We start from the raw sequence: 27,232 nt of genomic DNA on the forward strand, positions 1-27,232 counted from the left end.
CAACTTTATTAAACCAATGATCTATTATAATTTTCACCTTTTATTAAAGATCCAGGGACACAGTATCTCTTCTGTAGAATTTGCCTCTCTCATTTTCTTTACTGCCACATTAAATCTCATTCTGCAACCTCAATGTTCATACATCTTGAACAAGTGACCTGTGACAGATCATGTTTTTTTGATGAGGCTATTTAAATTTGGTAATATTATTTTTTTATATTACACTTAAGAAAGTACTATTCCTATCATTTACTTGTATATAAAATCTAAATGTGACAAGTGACTTTAGCTTTCAAAAAAGGTAGTTGAACAAAAGTTGCAATATTTGCCTTTAAAATGTACTCGTAATCGTACTTAATTCAGTGGTGGAGAAACTATCGACGACAATAAAAACCTGTCACGTTTCACATGTGAAAGCTGAAAAGTGTAGCAACTATAGCTGTAAATGTAGAGCTGTAAAAACAGCAATATTTCCTTATAGTGGAGTTCAAGAATACAAAAGCATAAAATGGAAAAACTTCATTAAAGTACAAAATTCATTTTGTTACACTTATCATAATTGATATTTACTTAATCTTATTATTTTACCCATCTGAATCCACACATTTACACTGATAAAATGCATGTTTAATTCACGTAAAAATCGTTAGAATAGTATTCTTAATGCTTTTCACAAAAAAATCAAGATCAATTGCACAATTTAATTACTTGCAAATGTGTACCTGTTTAAAGTTCAGGCATTAATCAAAATGACAACTATTTCCCTTTTTTTTGGACTTCTTTTACCAAATGCTGCTTCATTACCATAATGTGGTGCAAAGTATTAGACTTCGTGCACAGTATTGAGTTTCAGTCTTAATTGTTTATTGCTGCGTACAGGCAATTGTGACATCTTCAGCATACAGATTTCCATGAGTGTGCATGCTCTATCAATCAAAAATACTACTTTGGCTACAAAGAAAGATTTTTGTAGACCTCAGTGAGGAATTCTATGTTGTGCTGAATTCATTATTGTGTCTAAACAAATGTGACAAAAGATAAGACTTTCAGCAGAGGAGGAAGCAAAATACAGTCTGTGTCAACTAACAGGCTAACTGGATCATCACATATAAAGGCACTTTTTGAAGCTGTCTGCTTTTGTGTGTTGTTGGTTTGTTTGCTTGCTTGTAGCCCCAGTGAATTGTGTTTCTTCGTATTGCTTTTTGTTGGTTGTTTGGCAAAGACAAAGACATTATTAGTCCATGTCATCGTGGTTCTGGGTTGACTCGTTGATCACCTGGAAATGGATGCAGAGGGCAGAGAAACCATGACGACCAAGAGTTGTGGTTGAGCTCAAATGATTGTAAGAAAATTGCTTCAATGACTGAAAATCACTTCAAGTGGATTTTACCTGACCATCCCTGGTCTCAATGGTCTTGATGAGAACCTTCTTAGTTGTTGTGCTTTCAACATGAGGTTTGGAATCAATCATTGTTTCTAAGAAAGAAAAATTATGTGTTATATTATCAACAGGCAATATACAGTAATAACCAATACTAGCATTCCTTTGGTGAAATCAACATGCAGAGAGTGATTGTACCTCTCAGGTTGAGAGATGAGAAGTTTGGCAATGGGGTGGAGATTCTGAAAATGGATTAAAGAACATTTCACAAATCAACATATGTGTATTTGTTGCGTGTAATGAGTGTTCAAATGCAGTTCTGTCAGATCTGTCTTGATCCATCACCTGCTCTCCTCTCCTTCCAGGAGCTTCCTATAGGTGGCGATCTCGATGTCAAGGGCCATCTTGACATTTAGGAGGTCTTGGTACTCTCGGAGGTGACGGGCCATCTCGTCCTTCATGTTATGAATGTCCTCCTCGAGACGGCCGATAGTGTCCTGGTAGCCTCCCGTCTCCAGGGAGAAGTTCTCCTCAATCTCTCTCATCTGGCGCTCCATTGACTCATTCTGGGACGGCAGCCAACAGGGAACAATATGACGCTCAGGCAGTGAAAATAACTCGTTTCTAATAAAAAATATCATGCAAAGGTGATTTTTTTGCTCTGTGACCTGTGAAAATAAACTCTCCCTGGATATTTTCCTCTGTGCTGTGTCATTAGTCAAACTCATGCAGCTCATTCTGTGAATTTTTTCTGGCCAGTTCGTTTGACCCTAGCTATATATAAACCTTGCACCATTATCTTGTCTACTACAATGTCAGCCTAAAGTTGCATACTCACAGTTCCCTTGAGGGCATCCACCTCGCAAGTAAGCGCCTGAACTTGGCGTCTATAGTCATTGGCCTCCTGCTTGGCCATCCTCAAAGCATCATTATTCCTGGCTGCAGCTTCGGTGAGGTCAGCAAACTATCAATCAGTGACAAACAGAAAGACAGAGACACAGAGAGAAAGGGGGGGAAATAAGAGAGAAATCAGCTGTTCAATAAGTGATGAGTCAGAGGCTGAGGGAGACTGGATGTGGCAGATAGTGTGAGGTACTGCAAATTATGAAAGATGTGGCCACAAAAGAGACGTACAGACATTACACTGCAGCTTGGTGGTTGATGCAGTTTTGGGGCATTTTGAGGCGCTGCTGCAACCAGTATTCACTGAAATACTGGTTACTGCCAACATTCAAAGGTCATACGGACAGAAATATTTCACTTTACAAAACTGCTTTTTAATATTTTGGCAGATTATCTAATCTCTTTTCAAAAAGAAACAATATTTACATTTAATTAAAACCCTGCTCCAGCTGACTTTCTGGCCACCCGGGACAGTGGAAAATGGTGCAAGCAAAACAACTTTTTAAGTTGATATGGTAAACTTGTTAGAAGACAGCTGCCTATTTACATATGCAGCAATTACATTATCATTCATTTGGAGGCGTGTTTCTGGCCACCAGATGCATGTAAATTTAACGTTCACTCTCTTTCGGCTCTGTTTTTGGTCTCCACCAACTCCTGAGGAAAATCTTTTTTTTTCTCCACTGAAAACAGCTGCCTACTGCAGCCAAAACTTACACTGATGAGAGCAGTGAGACTGAGCCAAAACAGTAAAGAAACCAAACAATGTGATGAGAGACACTACAATGCTCCGTAGAGCTGACGGGAATTGCAAAGTAAAGTGATAATTCTCTATAGGTTCATATCATTGACCATGGGACCCACTAAAAGGAATGATTAAAGCTGCTTTAAATTTTATTGATCTACAGAATTTTTTTTTAATTGCGATGGTTAAATCCTAACCTTGGATTTGTACCATTCTTCAGACTCCTGGATGTTTTTGGAGGCCAGGCTCTCATACTGCAGACGGACGTCCCTCAGAGCAGCTGTCAGGTCAGGCTTAGCTATTTCCATATCCACCTGCACATGCTGCTGCTGCTGGATCTGACTCTGCAGCTCCAGCATTTCCTGCAATAGAATCAATACAGCGTAGTATGTACAAATAATATGCCCTTTTGTAGACTTGTCTATGACTTTCCTGGCTGCATTAGGTAATCGCTGGTGCATAGAACCCTACCAATTTGATACCTGAGCAGATTAACAAATACTTCAGATCATGAGCTTATTAAGCTGTAGATACGCAGTGTTTCCGCAGTCGACTGATTCAGCTGTTGCCACAATAAAAGGAAGCTTACCTCATCATGCAGCTTTTTGAGGAAGTTGATTTCCTCCTGGAGTGAGTCGACCTTCCGCTCCAGGTCCAGTCTTGCGAGGGCAGCATTGTCCACATCCTGTGCCATGACACTGACTCTTAATAAGGTGACTTTGTGAAGGTGACATGAATTATGCATTAGGCTATGCGTTTGCTGACACAGAGAAAAAACACATGCTGTAAAGAGCACTCACACAATTGTGTAAGGTCACAAACACATGCGTCCAATAAAAATCAACTGCAGACACATGACAAGCTGCCGTTTTCAGATGCTTGGTCGATTAGGTGTCTTCTCAAGGTTTTCATATGTTGAATACTGCGCAGCGGCTGTAAATTTATTCAAGTACTGCATTTACTTGAACTGGACTGGAGTGTTTAATTGTATACTATTTCTAATCTACAACATTTCAGAGGTAAATATTTTACTTTTTATTTTACCTTTCCATTTTATTCACTTTTCAGATTAAGCTTTTACAAGCAAAACATATAATAAGATCATAAAATATGATGCAGGGCATAAAGTGTATAAAGTAGCTTAAATTGGCTACATGTTAACAAATTAAGCAATGATTTCAAATAATACAATGTATTATTGATGTCATAACACTCTGAGTGAAGTGTTTCTCCATAAGGAGTGCCCGTACTTTTGATACTTTAGATTTTGCTAACAACTTTCACTGGCTTTTACATATGATAAGATTTTGAATGCAGTACTTTATCTTGTAGTAGAGTATTTTTAGACTCAGCCTTTTCTACTTTTACATCAGGAAAGGATCTGAATTCTTCTCCCACTGCTGTAGATTGACACAATGGGGTTTGTCAAATGGAGTCAGAGGCCACTTATTGTACAGTAACTTTATAACTAACTACCTGTCTGCCCTTATCTCTGGGAAAAGGTTGTGCAGAATTCAGTGAGATTGTTTCCTTGTCCTGTCTCAGTTCAGTTTGATTCAATAAAGGGGGCACTGCAGAACACCCAGAACCACAAAGCATTATCCAAGAGGTCCTTAATCCCATTTATTACCTAACTGCATTCTTAACAATTGTTAAATCTCTATTGGTAGTTCTGATAGAAATTCAGTTGTTCTACTAGAAGCTCTAATTTTGTATGTCATCATTTTATAACTCTATAAAACTGAATTAATCATATGACAAGTGTTCACCTGTGGAAAAAAATACTATAATCTAAAACACTTTATTGCACTAAAACATTCTTCTATACTCTATACTATATTTAATTCCACTCAATGTCTCACAAATACACACTCACTGTGGTACACACCCACATCACTGTGCTTTGTCAGGGCGTTGGCAGGCTGGTAATTGAGGTATCAGCAAATGAAGCAGCTTTGCCCCTGCTCTAATGCCACAAACAAAGTGTGCTATTCAGCAGGGTTTCCCAAACAGGCCCGAGGCTGGAAGAGTGACTGTCTGCCTGACTGAGCGAGGGCCGGCTGCTGGCCCTGCATTGTTGTCTGAGTGCCACCATGGTAGGCCACATGGACTTCCTTCCTGCTATTCATATTGACAAGGTCATGATTGTGGAACATATTGATGACTTACTGCATGCATTGAAAAGCACATAACTTCTGGAAAATGTAACTTTACTCTTCTCTAGAAGCCTAAAAGCAACAAAAAGCATCACATTTTGTTTGACAGTTTTTTTCCAAATTTTTTTTTTTTCCTTTTTTTGAACCATGACTTCTGTGTGAAACTATTTCTAAGACTAATCATCACTTCATTGTTCATACAAGACCATAACAAGTTGGATTTTTTTATGTGCTCATGCTCTCCCAGAACGAGACAGCTGGATCACATGGTGGCTTGTGTTCTCGCTCTGATAACCACATTGGGTCCACACTGTTGTTGTGCTTGTGTCCAGCTCATTCAGTGTGACCAGTCAGACTTAAAAAGATCTCCTCTCATTGCAGGCCTGATTTAACCCAACAGCCACAACTTGGCCTTTTGTACCGGGCCAGGGTCAGTTCTGCTGTACAGCTATTTCAGATCATGGCTAGAATCTGCTGTTGTGCCATCAGAAGGGTGCATTCCAGTCTTTGCAGCTCATGAGCGAATAATTAGATAGAGATCACTTAGGAGGAAAGGGACGGTTACACCACATAACTGCTAGAAGTGAGGCTCATGGTGATTATTAAGCTTCATCTAATCTCTTTGACATCATGTGTCATCAATTCAGGGATTTAAACCCCTGTTTTACCCAGAATGGCTGAGGAGGGGCCGTGGAGAGGAGCGGGTGCCACCAACATCTTCTGAAGCACATTCCCTATTATCGCCCTCTTCACAAATATATAACAGATGCAGAATTTGTCTGATGGGAAAATGGTTGATTAAGGTGAATCATACTGTACCTGTCTGAAGCTCTGCATGTTGGCCTCAGCCTCCTCCCGCTGGGACATCTCATCCTGCAACCTGCAAACACAGACAACAAGCAGGCATTTTATCTCATCTGCCACTGGGGCTTCTTCACCTTAAAACACTGCAGTACTACTTTTTTATGCATGCTTGGCCCTGCATTGCTCTCCTGCCTCCACTTCATGCCAGTGAAAAATAAATTACACTTAGACACAAAGCTAGCTGCAGCAGTACTTCAGGTTCAGGTTCTGCACAGTCTGGTGAACATTTTTTATCAAGAAACTGGTTTAAGTCTTGCCTATGTATGCGATAAAAGATTTATAAAAAATAAAGGGGCAGTCACATGTTAGCAGTAACTCCCCGCAGTTTAAGGCCTACATAAGAAGACAAAAGCTATATGGAGTTTGTGGAGAAAGGGAGAAGTGCCACGCCTCCTACTTCTCTCTCAGCCTGTCGATGTCGTCTGCCAGGTTATCCCGGTGAACCTCCACCCGGGCCTTCTCGTTGGTGAGCTGGTCCACCTGGCGTCTCAGCTCCCGCATCTCGTCCTCGTACAGATCCCCGACCCGGGACGTACCTTTGCCCCGCAGCTGCTCCAGCTCCGCCAGCAGGATCTTGTTCTGCTGCTCCAAGAAGCGCACCTTCTCGATGTAGTTGGCGAAGCGGTCGTTGAGCGACTGCATCTGCGCTTTCTCGCTGGTGCGGTTCGTGATGAACTCGCTGTTTATGGCGTCAGACAAGGAGAAGTCCAAGTTCTCGGAGGCCAGCCGGGGCATGGCTGCGGTGCTCCGGAGCCTCTGGGTCTTTACAGCGTAGACGGTCGGAGCTGAAGAGAGACCGAAGGATACCCGGGAGGAGCGCACCGGGCTGGAGTACTGGCGGCTGGAGTAGTTGGTCCTTACCGCGGTTCTGTCCCCGCCAAACATCTTCTTATAAGAAGAATGTGGAGCTGATCTATAAGACATCTTGCTGGTATCTTTTCAGACAATCAGCCACAAGAGTAATGTCGCCGATTTGGTCTCTCTCTCTTCTTGTCCCAACAGCATCAGCAGAGTGCGCCTGGGAAGGCGTTTCCTCAACCATTACTCATTTATAGTCTCCTCCTTATGCAAATTACCCAGCGGTGACTTGAGTGACGCCTTGAGAATCCAATCACAAAAGGGAACACACATTTTTTCTTTCAGGTTCACAGAAACAGATCCTAGATTAATATTTAGGCCAAAGTGTGACTGTGCACAGTTTGCTGAGGATGTGTGAGGCCTGGCATGTTCTGTCCCATCGAAGATCCTCAGGTTCATCCTGAACTGTGCTCAAGCTGAGATCACATTTGGGTTATTGCATTGGTTTCGGCACGTGTCAAGAGATGCAGATTGGCCTATTGATAGAGCTGCAGAGTAATAGTATTGATGAAGTCTGTCCACACACAGGCCAATACAATAGAAACCTCTGAGAAAGGAGGATATGGATCTAAATCTACTGAGAAATGTTCAACATTTATTGGGACACATACGATCACACTTTTCCATGTCAGCAAAATTTCACCCTCACATTTATGATTTGACACAGCGCAGTGCTGAGAATTGTTTCTTGATATTCCATTAATTAATTTCAATTTCTTTCTTCTATCTGTAGCTCTAGATACATACACACACACACAATCACATTTGTGTGTGTGTGTGTGTGTGTGTGTATATTGTGTATGCAGCTTACAGTTCATCATGTGTGAAATGCATGAGTAAGAATGAGAAGTGCAGTACAGTATGTGCATGTCAGCAGCCTTACAATTGTGAACATGCGGCACAACATGCAAACACATCCAGGCTGCACACTACTCTGTTACACACACACACACACACACACACACACACACACACAGTAACACTCAGAGCGAGAGAGAGGAGATAAAGACGGAGAGGGTGGGCTCAAGCACAAATAGAAGTCACTCAATACTGGCTGGTTTGCCGCAGCCTTGGAGCGTGTGTTTGTGTGTGTGTGTGTGTGTGTGTGTGTGTGTGTGTGGTGTGTGCAGTTTGTTATAACCCACCCTTTCCTTAATTTGACTTGCGATAGATAATAAAGAGATCAAACATATCAGCAAAGACTAATCTTCATGTCCAAAATATCTGTGTGTCTTTTCTGTCTCCTCTTCCTCACTGCATGCAGACGTGTTGCTGCTGCAGTGCTGAGATTCAGAGATTCTGAAGGGAGACGCAGAGCTGAGCCAGTGACACTGTACACCTTTTAAACACACTGCACCGTTACTGCTGGGTGTCCTGCACTCCAACAGAAATATGAAAGAAACAGTCACTAATGGAGCTCTGATCTGATTTACTGATGTTTGTCGACTAGCTAACAGCCTGAATGCACAAATATTTCTTTCACAGAGATTTTCACATTGTTACCCTGTGGCTGAGGGTTGCTGCTGTGATTTGCAGTTGGCATGTTGCCCTGGAGATATGACTGTGCAGGGATACACCCAGCTACTCAGTGAGCCGGTCCGATTTTGGGGAAGCTTTAAGCTGGAGAAAATGGTGCAGTTTTAAACCTCAAACTGTAGCCTGGTTTTGTCTGAACAAACACAAAGACAAGTTACAGGTTTTGGTTTTGGTTATCATCCTTATCCTCAGCACCTGCAAAGTAACTGAGTTTGTCAGATCACCAAAAGTTTATTTTGGTAATCCACCGATCTACATTCATTTGTTTTGTCTTCCTGTATGCAGCGGTGGAACAATTATCATTACACTATAATACCACACTATAGGAAAACTGCATCACAGACATAAGTCTTGCATTCAGTACTTTTAAATATAATTATACTAAAAGGTTTAGCTTGTGTAACTTGTGTAGTTAGAAACATCAGAAGAATCAAAAGTAAAATGCTTCATTATGCAGAATGGCTCCTGTCAGTGGTATTATTTTACAACTAGATGATTATTATTCATGCCTTAAAATGTAATCAGCAGCTGGATCTTATTTTAATGGCTTTATATACTCTTGCGTAGTTTAAGCTGTAAGAAGTAAAAAATACCTCAAACCTCCACTCAAATGACTTATTTGGAATTATTTTGGAATGTACCAAAAGCCAGTGAGGTTTTCGAGAACCCCTGCTCTACATCAGGTCAACTCAGGGTGCTTGAACCCTCACCGTTTATCTACATAGTAATAAATAAGTGAAAATTGGAGCCCTGCAGTGTGGGAGCCATTTGTTTGTTGTATATTGTTGGATCGTTCTTCAGCTCAGCACCTGCCCTATTTTAGGCTTTAATGTGCGTGTACACCTCCAGTTTGTCAATTATTTAGGAAAGTACCAGCAAATAAAGAGGTTTTTTGTCTTTACTCAATCACATTAATAAATCTAATAAAGTCACGGTGTCAGGAATGTGCGAAGGCACGGCCACTTAGGATTTTTGGTTATTTTGGTCTATAATGTGCCAGTTTGGAGCAGTACAACAATTTAGCAGCATGTAAGGTTATAAGAAGGATGCCACTGGATGTGATCAGGCATGTTATTAAGGCATTTTATCTAAAACATTTTTCTTTTTTTTTGGATTTTCTTTGAATTGATTATTTGTCTACATAGTTCTGTCCCATCTGTAAGTTGTTATATTTAGTGTACAGTGTGGGGCTGCAAGTTATGTAGAATGCTACTCATTAATCGGCTAAGTGCAGTAGTGGAAAAAGTGATCATCTACTTTAGTAAAAGTAATCATACCAAGATACTGTATTTTATACTGCACCTATACTGTAGTATAAAAAATACTGTATTACAAATAAAAAGTCCTGTATTCAAAGTATTTGGAGCTAAATATGACAAAAGTATCAAAAGTAACATTTCTGAGTGTTATATTTACATCAACTGTGACCAACCTGTAAGCAGCATTTTAATAAGCATTTTAATCTCTGAAATGAAGAGAAGTCAAAGCGTATGAGCACAATATGCAAATACTCACGTAAAGTACAAGATCCTTAAAGTTGCATCTAATTGAAGTACTTGAGTAAATGAACTGAATTACATTCCAACAATGGCAAAATGTATGGAAAAGTACGTACTCAGATCTATTACTGTAGCAATACAACTGTGAAAATAAAAGTCTTGCATTGAATGTACACAAGAATAAGGAACAAACTATACATTAAAAGTACTCATAATTCAAAAAATGGCCCCTGTGCTTGTTTTTTTGGGTATTATATATGCTTTTATATTACTGGATTATTATGACTGATGTATTCATGTGTAAGTAGTATTTTACTGCCACAGTTGGTAATGGTGAAGCTATTATTTTTCATATGCTCATGTTCTGTATATAAAATCTTATAGTTAAGTAAATAATAACTAAAGCTGTGAAATGAATGGAGTAGTACAACATTTGTCTCAGGATTGTGTTGGAGTGAACAGCATGAAATTAAAGTACATGTGCTTCAAATCTGTACTTCAGAGCAGTGTTTAGGCTTTACTTTGTGGGACTTAAACTATAGGTAGAAATAATAAAAAAAAAACAACAACAAATAATTGTATAGATGCACTAAGGCTGGTGGTGCTAGAGGGCCAACACACAGGCCACAGTATGAGTAAACAGCGGAATCCCATCACCAAAACCGGCAATGGAAATTCACATGATCAACACTCACTTAGAGGCAGGGGTGGGGGCCGTAAAAATTCCTGCTCCCAGGCCCATTATGAGCCCGCTCTGCCAGTGTTGGCCACAGAGACAGACAGAGGAGGCTGGGATTGTCACAGACAGAGCAGGGATTGTGTATTGCTGATCTGTCACCTAACTGCAGCAACAGAATGCAGACAGTAGGCCGCAATTATTGTTTGTAGCCCAGTGTTTGCCAGTGCCACAGTTTGGGCCAAATAGCTCCCATTCTTGGCAATGTTTAGAATTTATCGTTTGGTCTTTTTCTTTTTGTTGCGGTTCCTGTTTTCTCCGGAGCAACAGCAACATGGGGGAGCTAATTAAAAAGATTGTACAAAAAAAATCAAATAAGACTTCACATAAATCAGAGTCAGTTAGCCTATAATGGGACAGGGAAACAGATAAGTTAAATCTTGTTTCTGGGTGTCATTGCTTCAAAACCGCAGGCGCTGGGCAGCAAAAAGGCATCCTTTGTTTCATCTCCCATGATGGTGAATCACCGACCCGCGCGCCCAGTAGCCATAGCAATTGCCCCCATCATTATTTGCCACAGCTGAAACCCAGACAGACAGACTCAGGGGCTGCCCTGTTCACAGAGATGAACTCTTACACTTTATTCAATTAAATTGAAGTAATTAGTGTTTGTAGTGTGGAGTTTGTAATGACGTGTCACAATCTCACATGAGCTGAGTTTTTTTTTATTCAGCTCTTTCATGTTTTTGGCCTGAAAAATCTATGGACTTCTTTGTGGGTCATGACACGGCAGATTTAGAGAAAGGCGTATTGAAGCATAATGTCTTTGTTGTACCGTAGTGAAAGCATAGAGATCAGACTGAAGTAATTTTAAACATGAAAAAGGAAGGCTGTAAATCCATGCCAGGGGAGCCCTCAAGTCTGTATGTGATAGGTTATTATCAGTATAGTCAAGTGATGTTCTTGTTCAGTTCTGTGATACTTGTACACTACTTCTACTTCTACTTCTACTTCTACTTCTACACTGTTCTTTTTACTCCACTACATTTATCTGACAGCTGGAATTACTTATTCTACTCTATTACAATTAAGCTTTTACATTGAATGCATGATGAGCTTATAAAATACGATAGTTAAACATTAAACCAGTGGCTCCCAGCCAGGCCCAGATTAAGAATGCAGATCCTGGGCACAAAATCATGAAAGCCCCCCGACCCCAATCAGCCCTCATCACACTGGCAATCCAGGTTTAGAGTTATAAGTTCTCAGTGGAGGCTACCATCTGTTGGAAACATATACAGTAAACATATACAATGCCACACCTCCAAACCTCTCTCTCTCTCTCTCACACACACACACACACACACACACACACACACACACACACAGAGTGATCGATTCATATTGCTCCGCATAGGTAGACCTATAAGGAATAATGTAACCTTTGACTTACAAGATTTCCACAATATTATCAACCGTCCTTGTATAGAGACGCGATGACAACCATTGTCAACTACTTCTCATTGTATAAGTACAACAGCTTGGAGAGAAGAATATATACATACAGGGCGAGCCTCCGACTCTGTTGTTATTACTGATTAAGAGTCCAAACGCTGTTGCCTCATCCTTGTTTTCAGTTCATTTTTAATTCTCGCCATGTGGAAAAACAGGTGGAAGGTAATACATTGTGGAGCTGCTAAATTGGTAACCTACTCACCCTACTCAGGTGGAGATTAGGGTGGGGCAGGTGAACAGGTGTCTGTTGCAGGGCTGCGGCTCTCTGATGTTCAGCTGTACTAACATTACGGTCCTCCTCGTCTGCGACGTTAGCATCGTCCTCTCCAGGCTCTTTGCTAATGCTAGCAAGCCGAGTAGCTGACTTTAGAACAAAGTCAAGATAGATGGTTTGTTTGTCCGAATTTCTGTTTCTCTGAGTCCTTTCCCCCCGTCTTTCTCTTTGCTGTTCCGCTGCGTCAACGTTTGTTTTCCATGACGTTTTAAGATGTGGCGACCAGCTTGATTAGCCACTAAATTCCCACGGTCACCACCTGACTTGACCTCTGACCTGACCTCTGACCTCACTCATCATCATCATCATGATACAGACAGCCACAGAGACGTAGCCAGCACACCGATCATAGTATTTCATGTGCAAATAGAGTAACTGCATCTATTGGTTCGTATTTCAACATACACACATGTAACAGTCGAAATACTGAATTGTGTATTTAAGCCATGCTGTGTTGCCTGGATACAAGAGGAGCACCGACATCAGACTGCGCCTTTATTTTGGTTAAGACAGAGACAGTAGAGAAACCTTTGGTTAAGTTAGTTGAATGGCGCCCCTCCACGCTCTCCAAACTTGAACCAAACTACACTGACCCAAACTGTTACATCACACTCAATTAATTTATGTGATTTGATGAAGAAAAAAAAATGAGGCCACAGTTGGTGGGAGTTTGGAGGCCCCCGGGCACCGGCCCAGTCCGCCCAGTGGATAATCCGTATTTGCTTCCAGCCTTTTTGGCTTGTGTCTAGTTGAGGTGCGTCCCGTGTCAGATGTCTGTGAGTTGTTAGCAGTCTCACTGAAGAGGCATTTGCCCTCTAATCTTCTCTGATGGCTTCATTTAAATAACTTTTCAAAGCCCAAAGAAGTTAAAATATTTCACCATAAAGCAAATAACCAGTCCCTATTCCAAAAAATAATGCAGATTTCTGTATCACATCTTTGTTTTTTTTCTTCTTCTCTAACCCATTAACATCTCATGACCCCATAGGGTCGTTATGTGATCCATTGCCTTGGTTGGGAACCATTAAATTTAACAACCAAAGTGTATATACAATGGTATCCGTACAAACAATCTAATGAATACTTTTACTCTTAATATTAAGATTACATTATTATATACATTAGAGCACATTTTGCTGATAATACTTCTACACTTTTACTAGAGCAGGATTTTATATTGTTGTATTACTGCTTTTATCTAAGAAAAGTATCTTGATACTTTTTTACCAATGGCTACCATGAGGAATTTTCTCTTCTCCGACAGTAAGGAGCTTTTCTGCACCTTTTCTGTCAGTGGTCAGCAAAATGAGCAGAGTAAGGAGGGGCGTTCATTTCAGGGAATGGAGCTTCCACTGGATACCTTTCAGCCATAGTAACAACAGAGGAATTAAACTGCAGGGGCTATTTTCCAAATCTCCATAGTGACTGACAAAACCCTTGGAAAGTATCCAGAATGGGCACTTTGTAAAGACCTCTCTCCCTCTCTCTCTTTGTCTCACTCTTTTCTTTGTCTGTCTCTGTGCATGTGTGTGCGTGTGTGTGTCTGCAGGGAATGATTGGGTCAGGGACAGGGACGGGAAACACCCCTCACACTCCAGTTTGAGCATCCATTTGAGAGAATAATTGTATAACTTTCCAAATATATTGCATAAAAGTGTCCAAATGAATTAGCCCTATCTACATTAACACCTGCTGTCATTTGGTCATACTTATTTCAAGGATAATATCCCCTGGTCACACATATTTCAAGCCAGTCTGTCAGTGACCATCACATCACAAGTGTCACTTGCATATGTCTGACTGCATCAGGGAGCATCACCCAGACCGACTGACAGCTGCAGATGACACTCCGGCCTGCAGATGAGTGGACCAGATTGAGACTTTTCAAGTGTGAAAATTAAAAAAATATTATTTATACCTACAACAACCTATTCTCATGTTATCTTAAGGCTTTTGTTTCAGAAGTCAGAATAATTACCAAATAAATTGTCTTTTCCCACAAATTCACAGTAATATAAGGTGGTTTTAAAGAAACCCCCTATGAGTCAGGGTTTAGGAACTCTCTTGTACACTAGTTCCATGAATAAACAGTGGGTATTAAGCCAAAGGCTCAATGAGAATTCACATGTCTCACTTAGTTAATAATCTGATGCAAGTCAAATGTCATCACAGACCAGACACGCTTCAAGGCAATTCTTATAAATGGGACTATTTTCACCAGTTAATGTGTCTGCCCTGAATGTAACTGTAACTGTACTCTGTCCTGCTGTATTTTATTTATTTATTGTGTGTGTGTGTCTGTGTGTGTGTGTGTGTGTGTGTGTGTGTGCGCACACGTGTGCGTGTGTATGCAAAATGAAAAACTGGCCTTCAATAATGAATCTATCATTCTATTAAAACAAAAATAAACATGCACACACTGATTTACTGATGTAATGATTGATCGATTGATAGATGGACTGGTTGACTGTGTTGAACAGTGATTTAAAACATTAAATCTTTGCTAAAATATGCTGTTCAAATGCATCTTGTTAAAATACATTCACAGCTGCGCATTGTTTTGTTTATAATCGTGAAATTATTTGTAAAACCATATACAATGCTTCTTCACGTGTGCATCTATGAAATTTTAAAGACTAAGCACAGATATACATAGACTTAAAAGCATAAGTTGAATTTTGACTGTGTATACAGCAGTGCACACACCCAGCATGGATATAAATTATTGACACAAAAAGAGTTAAACCTCAGAAACAGACTCAGAAGATTAGACATTTGTTTGCTCACTACTAACAGTCACATGTTAGTAGCCTAGTAGTGATCTTCAGCATGTGATTTTTTTTTTTTCACAAAATTTTCTCTCATTGTTCTCTCAAGACGACTTGATACATTTCTCGCAGGAGCTGACATGTACAGATAGGTCATATGCATTGAATGTCTGCCTTGTTTGAATCAAATGGTCCTAGATTAAACCTGTAATAACTGTTTTTCTTTTGTTTCTTTTTTTCCTGCTACTTGGGGGCAAACAAGCTGAGAGCACAGCAATGACTCATCATCACATTTTAAGTCGATATGGGGAACATGTTAGAAAATACTTGATTAATATACAGCCCACAGATACAGAGCAACATTAACATTAATTTGGAGACATTTTTCTGGTCACCTGATGAAGTTAAGTCTAATGTTCACTCTTTTTTCTCTCTATTTTTGATCTGTTCCAGCTCCTGATGTAAACATTTGTTTCTTTATTGGCCTCAGTTTGCGTCACTCATGTATAAGCTTACACATGGAGTGACAGACGTTGCGTTAACCATCAGTTTCTCTAAAAGATAATTAACTGGTGATGTGTGAAAAAACCAGGAGGTCGTGCTGCTGTTTTTCCCATTTTTTCAGGATCCCGTAAGACTCTTCTAGCAATGTGGAAGAAGAAAAAATATTAATAACATGCTGTACAATAAAAAAAACTCTTTCCCAAGTTGTGACTCCTATCCCTGTTGCTGGCAGGCTGACATCTTTCTTCTCTTCATCGAGAAACAGAGCTACAACTATGGAAACAGGTCAAAAAGATCCAGAAGAAGTCTTGCATTTGGAAGGTGTAAACAAATCAGATCTTCTGATTTTAGTGAGCGCTATATAGTATGTTGTTATGTTTATTACTGCCCAGGCTGTGAAAGCAGTTGAATGATGTTTTCCTCTATGGCTCTGAATGGACAGCTGAAAGAATAACTGATAATGTTCTGGGTTAACTTACTTTGGACTTTTATAAGTGTATAAGTAAGCGTTTCAAACTTTGAATGTGGAGTTTGAAAAACATAATCATTCACTGAGCAGGGTAATGTGATCAGGGATGTGATCTAATGTGATCTAGGATATCGTGCCCCCTGCTGCAGTGATTTTTGCTTTTCATCTTCTGATCTGTCACATAAGTGTAACACTAAATCACTGGGATATGTCATTTACTAAGTTTTAATATGGACACTATAAACAAGAGATATACAATTACAAAATAAAGTTTATTGAATATTGAAAATGTTCTTACAGCCAAAATACATTTTTCCAGGAGCTGCCTTTTAATCAATTTATGGATTTTGTGCTCCCAGGTTAATCAGTTGTCAGTTCTTTTTAAGTTGTCAAATGACATAATCCTGCAGAGCAATATAAATATTATAATATCCACAGCTGTCTTAGAAAATAACTTAATGTGCATTGCACATTCAAGAACCCAAACAATAAAATATGACAAGAAATAAAATCTCTTTGATGTAGTACCTTCAACAAAAAATGAATGACGTAGTTGTTTAAGTACTTGTATTAATAAATAACAGTTATGTGCAGTAAGCAATGAATCAGTAAAAAAATGTTCTTACTTGCTGATATTTTTACATTCAATTTTTGATTGTGGATCCCATCATTCACCACCTTAAAGACAAAATTAAAGTCTGTAAACGTACAGTTTTGACTATACTGAAACTTGAATAAGAGGCACAACTCTCCTCAGTCACCACATGTCTATAGGTCTGGTGGGCCTGCAAAAAGGTTTATGTGTAAGATTACTTGATAATTTTAGAAACATACAACAAAATAATCATAACCAAGAATAATAGCACACACTGGACATGTTTGTGTAAATATTTCTATGAAATATAATGTCCAGCTTTCATAATATTGGACAGTATTGTCCACACCTCACACGTATTGTATCCAGGGAGTCTTGTGCTTGCAGTGCTCTACCTCCTCCACTAGGTGTCCTTCTTGCATTTGTCACAGCTGACGACTCCCCCTCAGGATGCACTTTCCTGTCTGGTATTTTAAACTCAACTGATGCAAATGATGACAGACTACCATTTTTATTTGACCACGTTTTGGAGGTATCAATAGTAGGTGAAACCCTGAAGTATCTCCCTTTGACACTGCTTGTATCCTTTTTCCCACTGTGGATACTGGAATCGTCAAAAAACGGGTCAGAATCACTACCATGTGGCATGTTGTAATAGGTGCACTTCGGAGTTTGAGGCTTCGCCATCTCCTCAAGCTCTGATGAAGAGATGGCTACAAGAGGGTTGTGCTGGGTTTTATAATGAGGTAGGGAATCCTCGCTATCGTTCTCCTGACCTGTATCAATGGAAGTGCTATCCAAATTACCATACATCCCCAGGGAGACTGGAGGAGATTTTCTTATGAGGTGGTTCTCCTTGAGTAGCCACCTTCCTCGATCAATCAAAACCCCATCAGTTGTTTTCTTTCCTGAGGTGAAAGAAACACACTGCGCGGCCTCTGGTGCAGCTTCAGCATCTGCCTTTAATGAGCTTGTAGCACTGAAATAAGACAGATCCTCCCTTGAGGCTTTGGTGCCCGAATCAAAGGAAGAGAAACTGTCTGTACTTTTTAATCTGGAACTTTGCAAGACTTCTGAATTACTTGCAACAGTCACTTTGGATACAGCTGTCTCCACATTTGTTCTCCCATTAGGGATATGAGTCTTCCGTCTGTAGACTGGAAAAGGTCTCTCTAAAGCCTCTTCTCCACTCTCTGTGACAACATCTACAGACTCCTGAGTTTTATATCCGCCGCTTTCCGAAGTTTCTGGTCTGTAATCAGTTAAATCAGAGGTGCTCGGGCTCGGGAGACGTTTTAAGCCATATGAACTATCCTCTCTAGTTTTTGGAATAACAGTTTGGTTAGTTTGTACGACTCGAGCATTATCTGGCTCTATCCTAATGTTCCCCCGAGCGTCATATGTGAATGTAAGTGAAGAGGACTGCAGGGCTGAGTTAACAAAGTCAAGTAACTGCTGTGATATTTCCACTGGATGTGGTTGGCTGTTGCTTCTTTCCTCATGACACTCCCCTGCCACGTCTGTTTCAAGTTCATCAGCAGTGTCCGTTCCATTGCCTTTATCAAACTCACACTGCCCCTCAGAGGAATATTTGGTTGGTGATTCAGTGTTGAGTTCTGCATTTGCTTCGTCATGACTACTACAATGCTGCTGCAAATAGGAGGCCTCCTCTAGCAGGTTTTTACAATTCTTATCATCAGCAGAATTGTCTACATCTTCTTCTATCTCATCGTTTGATTCTTGTTCTTCCACCTGGTCTAATTCTTCGTTCAGCTCATTTTCTTCATCATTATCTTCCCTCTCCTCTTCTTCTAATGTGTGCCCTGCTTTCATATTTTCTTCAGTCTCCAACTCCTCTGCTTCTTCCTCTTCAACAGATTTTTCCTCCTGACTGTCTTCTACGTTCTCAAGCTCTTTTCTGCTCCCTCCATAACCTTCTTCTTCCTCTTCTGTGTCCTTGTCAGTTTCTTCTTCCTCTTCCTCCTCCTCCTCATCTGTGATCACCCTGGTTCTTTCTTCTGTATCTATAACCTCAGCATCACCATCCCGCTCTTCCTCCTCATTGTTTTCCTCACTAACCACCTCAGTTATGTCCTCTTTCTCATTCCTTTCCTCAATAACCACATCCATTTCTTCTTCTTCCTCCTCCTCCACATCTAAATCTTCCCTTATATTTTCTGCCTCCTCTTCCTCATCTGTCTCCTCAATCATTTCCCTTGCGTCCTCTTCTACATCATTCTCAGTAACCACATCTACTTCCTCTTCCTCGTCCTCCTCCATTTGATCAATGATGTTTTCTTCCTCCTCTTCCTCCTCCTCAATAACCTCCTCCTGTGCTTCCTCTTCTGTCTCCTCAATAACATCCTCCACTTCTTCCTCTACATCATTCTCAGAAACCACATCAACTTCTTCCTTTTCTTTCTCCTCCACCTCATCAATGTTTTTTACCTCCTCTTCTTCATCTGTATCCTCAATAATGTCCTCCACCTCGTCCTCTCCATCATTCTCAGTTATCATTTCCACTTCCTCTTCTTTCTCCTCTACCTTATCAATGATGTTTTCTTCCTCCTTTTCCTCATCTGTCTCCTCAATAACCTCCACTTCTTCCTCTACATCGTTCTCAATAACCACATCCACTTCTTCTTGTTCTCTCTCCTCCATCTCATCTTTGAAGTCTTCTACCTCTTCTTCCTCCTCTGTCTCCTCAATAACCTCCTCCACTTCCTCCTCTACATCATTCTCTATAACTTCATCCACCTCCTCTTCTTCTCTTTCCTCCATCTCATCTTTGAAGTCTTGTACCTCTTCTTCCTCCTCTGTCTCCTCAATAACTTCCTCCACTTCCTCCTCTACATCGTTCTCTATAACCAAATCCACGTCCTCTTCTTCTCTCTCCTCCATCTCATCTTTGAAGTCTTGTACCTCCTCTTCCTCCTCTGTCTCCTCAACATCTTCCTCCACTTCCTCCTCTACATCGTTCTCAGTTACCACATCCACTTCTTCTTCTTCGTTCTCCTCCACCTCATCAACAATGTTTTCTACCTCCACCGTATCCTCATTATCTTCCTCCACTTCCTCCTCTACATCGTTCTCAGTTACCACATCCACTTCTTCTTCTTCGTTCTCCTCCACCTCATCAACAATGTTTTCTACCTCCACCGTATCCTCATTATCTTCCTCCACTTCCTCCTCTACATCATTCTCATTAACCACATCTACTTCTTTCTCCTCTGCCTCATCAATGATTTCTCCCTCCTCTCCCTCCTCTCCCTCTTCAATAAACTCATCTACTTCTTCCCCTACATTGCTCTCAGTAACCACTTCTTCCTTCTCCCCCTCCTCTTCTTCCTCCTGCTTTTTGATAATATTTTCATCTGTCTCCTCAACAACCTCTTCTGCTTCTTCTTCTTCTTCCCCCTTTTCTTCCTCGCCTGTCACTTCTTCTTCAACCTCATCCTTCCCCTCCTCTTCCTCCACTGTCTCCTGAACAATCTCTCTCTCATCTGTCTCTTCAACATTGTCGTCCTCTCTTGCTTCTTGATGTTCTTCATTCATGAATCCCTCCTCTGTCTCCTTAACCACTTCTTTCTCTCCTTCTAATTTATCCTTCTCATCTGTTGTCATCTCTTCCTCTGTCCCTTCCTCTACTTTCTCAACAGATTCCCCGCCATTTCCTTTCTCTGCTTCCCATTCTTCCTGCCCCTCATCATCTTCCTTCACTGCCTCCTCTTCTTTTTCTTCCTCCTTTTCCTCTTCCATATTTTCAAGCTCTTCACCATCGTCGTTTATCTCTTTTGTTTCTCCACCCTCTCTGTCCTTCTCCCCCTCCCTATCTTCTTCAATCTCCTCTACCTGGTCTTCATCTTCCTTTTCTTCTGTCTCATTTTCTTTGACCTCCAGGGCCTCATCTGCTTCTGAACCTTTCACATCAACGCCTGTTTCCTCAACATCATCAACCTCTTGCTCTGACTCTCCCATCATCTTTACCTGTTCAGAATGCATGGATTGCATTTTATTTAAATCACCTGTATCTCCATCATCATTATCCTTGTTTTTTCCAGTAATGTCCTCAACTACGCATGTAGCGTCAGGATCTGTTGATTGTTTTGTTTCATCATTGCATTCGTCAACAAATTTTTCCACATCTTCCTCTGATTCTGACTGGTTTCTGTCAGTTTCTATAAAAGTGCTCTCCTCCACAGGATAAAAACTTCTAGTTTGTTGGATTGTTGAAGAAATCTCGGCTCTGAGGTCTTGCGGCATGTTCAGCTCCTCCAATAGCTCATCAATACCCAGATGCTGATCCTCAAATACGTCACCTCCATCGGAGAGAACATCCAGGGCAAACTCAGTTTCTGATACTTTGGGAGAAAGTGGTTCACTTTCAAGCCTCTCCCTCAAAATCTGGAAATCCTTCCAACGCTCTCTAAACTGAGAGGATGCTCTGCTTTGCAGATCTGTAAGACTTGCTCTCTGCTCTTCCTCGTCATCAATGGCAGAAATTTTCTGCAGGGATTCCATCATTAGCATGGCCTCGGAGGTGCTTCTTGACTGGTTACTGTCTCCCAGTGCAGAGCCCGTTAGGCTATCTCTCAGAGTCATCACTGACAAGAATGACAGAAATGCTTTGCACGGCGTGCCAAACACTGAAGCTACTTGTGTTGAGAAATCAGGAAGGCTGGTAGACTTCTCGAGATTAGATGGTGTGTTGGTGTCGGACGGCCTTCTGATGCACTGAATTGATGAACAAAGTTGCCGTAGAACAGGTTTTAACTTTGCTGTGGGACTTAAGATGTTGGACGAAGTTGATTCACTCTCATTTGGCCCGATGGCCTCTGCAGATTTATGTGCCCTCAATGTGTTTTCCTCGTGTACAGAATCCACTCTGACACTTGGCATTGAAACGCATAAACCTCTTGTTTTCTGTTCATTGTACGGCACAGTTGTTTCTGGCCCTTCATGGTAAAGAGGAACTGATAAACAAGAAGTAGATTTCTTGATAGCATCACCAGGCAATGGGTAATATTCATTTAAATTATTCTGACATTCACTCATTTCATCTGATTCAGAATCACCACCTATTTTAAACACAACCTTTGACCGTGGTTCTGATTCATCTGGGATCGACTCCGTGTATGGCACCTGGTCTTGGCTGGCATTCTCCAACCAGTTCTCGACATACTGGTGGATGTCAGAGGGCGTAGGATTCAGGGAAGGCATTGAAACACTCTCACTTAACTCTAAAGAGGTTTTAGGTGATGGTATTTTGTTTTCAGTGATGGATGAAGGTTTGCTCACTGTCTTTCTGCCTGGCAGAAGTGATTTTTTCGGTTGTAAAATGTCTGACATGTTCTTTTTTAATTGAGGCCTTCCGGTTGGGGTATTTACATTATGGCCATTGTCTTTAGCAGTCACTTTATTCGTGCTCTGTCTCTTAGGTGGGGTCCTTTTCACATTTTCAGTGCTACCTAATAAGGCTGAGTCCTTCTTGGGTGTCTTCTCATCTTTAATTGATTTCTTGGACAGAGACTTTTCTGCTTTCTTTTCCTTTCTTTTACCTTTTTGACCACTTTTAGCACTTTCTAATGAACTCGAACTCTTTTTTCCCATACTGGCATTGCTGAGCTTGTCAGTAGATGAATGTTTGCTCTTTTTTGGGGGGCTTATAATGCATTCATTTAGCTTTTTATCTGAGCTGCTTGTTGAAGTTGAACTCTTGCTATTCCTATCAGGTTTAATCACCTCTTTATTCTTCTCATGTGTTAGAGATATTGGCTCTGATGACAGTGATAACATCTCCTCTCTCTGTCTTTGTAGTGGGTCAGCAGTAGAAGGAGGACAGCTAAAATCTATATCACAATCATTGCTGGATGAGCGTAACCCAGACTCAGTGGACGGTTTGCTATCTGCTGCTGGAGTGGAACCCTGCAAAGGTACGCCATCTGCGCTATATTCGTCATTTGCTAAATAGTTGTCGAAGCAGCCTTGACTCTCATAGATGTGCATAACAGTTTCTGTAATTTCAATCCCATTATTCTGTAACTGAAGGACCTCAGCTACTCCTGACGACCTGATGGAGGAGTGGGAGCCTTTGTTGCTTGCTTCTGCAGACGCCGTTTTCCTAGGCTTTGGGATTGGCCGGTTGCTGCTGCTGCTGTGTCTGACAACGCAGTATCCCTCAGTTGTCTCACCATCAGCCGTCCTCTCCATGTACGAATAATGTCCCAAGGTGCTCTCTTGAACCCCTGACTCTGTCACCATCTTCACACTCTCAACAGACGCCTTCTTCTTAACGTGTCGAGGACCTGGCGTAGGGGTGCGTTTGAAACTTGTTTTTGCTTTTCCCAAAGCTTTTGAAGTGTAGCCGTCACACACTTGCTCGTCGTTAAAGCCGACTCCCTTTCCGGCCCCAGTCGGGTGGTTTTCCTCTTTAGTTTCATCCTCACTGATGCTAGAGGAGTCTTTGGCAATGGCATTGTTTGAGTCAGGTGAGCTGTTGCCCGACTCAGAAATGGAGGCACAAGCTGTCCTCTTGCTAAGGCTGGAGCGGCTGAGTGTGGTAGTCCAGTGGAGCATCTCCTCCTCTTTAATGGTCAGACGCACTTTCATTTCTACAGTCATGCTGCCATCCTGGTTCACACGGAAAGACTTTTCAATGTCATCATCCTGAGGTACAATGCTCGTTTGCTGCTCATCATCTGCCCTCCCACTTCCACATGTCTCCAAGGATGCGTGACTCTGGTTGACTTCTGTTTCAAATGATCCATTGTGATGATGCAGTTGGCTGTTCATGCCATTTCGAGACTTGTTTATCTGGTTGACAATATATCGCTCTGACGATGAGGAGAAGTTTCTTGAGCCTCTTCCACTTGAGAAAGATTTATTGTTCTCTTTGGTTGGAGGGGATACAGGTGTTATGTGAAAGAAAGGGGAAACAGAGAGAGAGAGAAAAAAATGTTTTAGGAAATAAAAGGCATCGTGTAGTATTTACATTAGGACTATTTAAAGGAATAGTTGACATTTTAGTAAAAAAATCTATGCTAATCGTTTCCTGGCTCTAATATCATACTTAGTGTACAGACATGAAAGTGCTTTCGTTTTTTCTTGTCTGACTCTTGGCAAGAAAGCAAAATGTGGAACTATTTCAGTGACTAGGTACCACTAGAAATACTTGAGTAAATCTATTTTTACAATATGGATGAACTGACTTTGGATGAAGTGATGAGATGATAGTTTCTTGTAACTGTTATGTCACACTGATCACCTGCTACTTAAAGTTGCTGTACTCCACATTGGACTCTGTGTTTTAACATATAAGTCTGTAGACAAACTACATGTGTCTAAACAGTACAATACCTGTAAACTGTAAATCTGAAAACCTGTAAACCTTGACCTTGAAACTTGAAAACCTGTAAACTTGACAAACCTTTAAACTTGACAGACAGTACCTATCTATCGAGTTTTGTCAAGGAAAACTTGACAGACACTTTTCATTGTTTTGACAGTTCCTAGCATTTGCCATCACCCACAATGCTGTCGTAAGAATACCTAGACCTTGGATCTTTTCACGAATACTAGAATATGACATACTTTACAGTTATACGCATGAAACTTACGAGCTCTAGGCAGCAGCATGGATGGCTCCATAGTTTCCATGTACATGGCCTGTGCCATCTGGCCCGTTCTGTGAAAGCTGTAGTTTGCTAATCTGAATGGCTCGTTGCCAGCTGCCACAACAACTCCAGAACACAAGATAAGTGCAGCAAGACCATCAACCTGAAAGGAGAGGAGAAACACTTTTGATATGTTGGTCAGAGTCTAAGAAAAAAATAGCTGAAACACTTTGAAACACCACAATAGTTACTTTGAATTGGCCACATACTTTATATGCAACCACTCTAAGACACGCTTTGCAAGTACTACACTCCTGGGCTCTTCCTTTAAAAATGAAAACATTCACTTTGCAATATCACTTGCTATTGATGCAATTTCTTTATCCCACATGTTCTCATAGTACAGTCCAGACATCACAGATCACAGGCAGTGCTAAAAGTGTATGATGCATTTAAAGGTTCTCTGGACTCATGACCTTTAACCGGAAGCTTGTTGTTGTTGCTACAGGACAAGTGGGATTACACAGTGATAACTCACCAGGGGGTAGAGATCTTGATAACACCTCTTAGCTCTTCTTGGAACACTTATAACATGGGGAAAGTCCTGATTCTTAATCCCTGAGATATTTATGAGTTAAAGCGAAAATACAGTCCTTATTTATTTAAGTCGTGTAGTAGTTTTGTGCATGTACATGTAGTATCTCTGCTAAACAACGGCTTTAAAATCTAAAAACTAAATTGAAAAATCATCATGGTTTTAACAGTCCTCTGCAGCCATCAAGTGCTTCTTGATGCCATCAAAATTTTGATAGTGTCTTATAATCTTTGAAAGCTGATGAGTTAAAATTTGGTATCTAACTGCCAACTGCTGAGCCAAGAGAAATCCTATAAATCCTTAGAATAATGGAGAATTTGAGCATCTGGATTTGCATGGCAACAAGGAAAAATCCATCTGCTGACTAAGACCATGTGATACAGTTGAAAGTTCTGGAACAAGAGAGTCAGTGGACCTGGAGTTGAGATTGTTTTGCCAAATACAGTTTCCAAGATCAAAAATTAATTGTCAAACTCAAAAAAGTGATTGAGGGGATGGTGTGCATGCTACACACTACACAAGTGTCTGTCTTCCTACAGTGTTTTTCAACCTAACATTTAAAGAAAGTATCGTATTTGTTTGACACAGACATACCTTTGCTTAATCTAACCTTCAGTAGCCTTAGATACAAAGTATAGACACCAACTGTGCAGCTGTGGATTCACACACCATGGTACTAATTGAAATTAAAAATACATTCTACATACGTTCTAATCCCGTGTTAAAGAATATATTTTTTTATATATTTATGACTTACTGTGAACTTGTGATGTGGTTATATAAATTTATCCAGTCCCATCATTTAAAACTCAACTTGGGCATTAGCTAGTGGGTAGCTAGCAAAACAAAATACTAGAAGGTCTGCAAAGCTGTTCACATTTCCAAAGAATGTGGCTGAGCTTCACCAACAAGCATGGGAGGTGTGTGTCCTCTACAACTCCCTATTGAGCTTTCTCACACAGCAACTTTGACTGATCAAATCAAATCTGAAGGATTTGATTTAGTAATAATGATTAATACCCCACCCACATATTCTTTTAATTTCACAGTGAAATGCTGATTCGGTTTGATAGCACTTTGATGTCTGTCCATCAAACAAGAAGCTAGTGCCAGCAGCCAATTAGCTTAGCTTAGCATAAAGACTGGAAACAAAGGAAACAGCTAACCTGGTTAAGCCTGAAGGTAACAAAATTAGCCTACCAGCACTGGTAAAGCTTGTCTGTTTAATACATATAAAACCACACAGTAAGAACAACAATTTGTGGTTTTGAGGCAGGTGGTGTGCAGGAGTATATCTTGGCCAGGTGCAGTGACTTTCTGGAATTTACTCTTTTCCCGGCTTTATGCTAAGCTAAGTTAACTGGCTGCTGTATAGATAAGATATTAATCTTTTCACCTAATGCTCAGCAAGAACAAACAACAAGCATATTTCCCAAAATGTTGAGCTATTCCTATCAGGGCATATTTGCAAATGTAAAGACTTTACTTTTGACTAGATAAAGTTAATGTTTCAGCCCATTCCACAAAGGCAGCTACTGCCTATAATATTCTCAGGTAACTTTAACATTGATCCACCATCATTTCCATTTTCAGTTTGCCAAACACTTACTCTTCTGCCATCTGTAGAGTAGAGTTTCAGCACTGGGAACTGTAGGATCTGGGAAAGGTAATCCAGCAAAGAGTCAAATGTTGGTGCTGTTCTTTTCTGCAACACAATTGTGCGTTTAACAGTGGGATCCCTGTTCTTTATGACCACAAGTCTCTTTGGTGTCCGTACTGCCGCCCTCTCTGTGACCTTTGCTGGCCTGACCTCATTCCTTCTGCCAAACTGAACAAATTGGGATCCTTGGCGCTTTCGTCGCCCTGCGCTGAGGGGTCTGGTGGTATTCCATGGTACCTGCCGCCGGTTCACTTCAACCAGGTTTAAAGGCTTCACCCGTTTTCGATCAGAACACACATAAGATCCCCCATCCTGTAAGTCATCTAGACCCCTTACAAGGTGGGTCCCGCGAGGTGTGGTGATTGTCCTCACTCCAAATGGCAGAGGCACTTTCTTGGACAAAGCATCCAGTAGAGCTTCAAATGTCTTGAAGGTGCGGGCATTGATGACCATGCGATGCCCGCTGAACTTATAGTCACCGCTTTTGTAGAAACATACTCGCTTAGAAGCTGAGGGATCAGAGATGGGCTGTAGGGGTCGGGATGGTAATGTCTGCCCACTGCCAGAGGACAGTCGCTGGGCAATTGGGTCCTGGATGGATGTGCTGCTCATTTTGTTTAG

At 40.9% G+C, this 27,232-nt stretch overlaps 2 protein-coding genes across 2 annotated transcripts; both read right to left on the minus strand.

Moving 5' to 3' along the window:
- Positions 1-842: 842 nt before the first annotated feature.
- On the minus strand, positions 843-7,064 carry LOC111657002 (vimentin). Its single transcript, XM_023408951.2, has 9 exons — positions 6,447-7,064; positions 6,005-6,065; positions 3,619-3,714; positions 3,227-3,391; positions 2,220-2,345; positions 1,727-1,947; positions 1,580-1,623; positions 1,391-1,476; positions 843-1,276 (listed from the first exon to the last, which is right to left on the minus strand). Exons 1-9 carry the CDS (start codon positions 6,971-6,973, stop codon positions 1,235-1,237), a joined length of 1,368 nt encoding a protein of 455 aa, XP_023264719.1. The 5' UTR covers positions 6,974-7,064; the 3' UTR covers positions 843-1,234.
- A 9,337-nt stretch (positions 7,065-16,401) lies between these two features.
- LOC111657026 (uncharacterized) lies at positions 16,402-27,232 on the minus strand. Its single transcript, XM_087174740.1, has 3 exons — positions 26,561-27,232; positions 24,360-24,519; positions 16,402-23,633 (listed from the first exon to the last, which is right to left on the minus strand). The coding sequence occupies exons 1-3, from the start codon at positions 27,221-27,223 to the stop codon at positions 17,065-17,067; spliced, it is 7,392 nt and encodes a 2,463-aa protein (XP_087030866.1). The 5' UTR covers positions 27,224-27,232; the 3' UTR covers positions 16,402-17,064.

Source organism: Seriola lalandi, unplaced genomic scaffold, assembly GCF_002814215.2.
Source record: "Seriola lalandi dorsalis isolate HSWRI2012SDOR001 ecotype SW California unplaced genomic scaffold, Sedor1 jcf7180002054377, whole genome shotgun sequence".
NCBI lineage: Eukaryota > Metazoa > Chordata > Actinopteri > Carangiformes > Carangidae > Seriola > Seriola lalandi.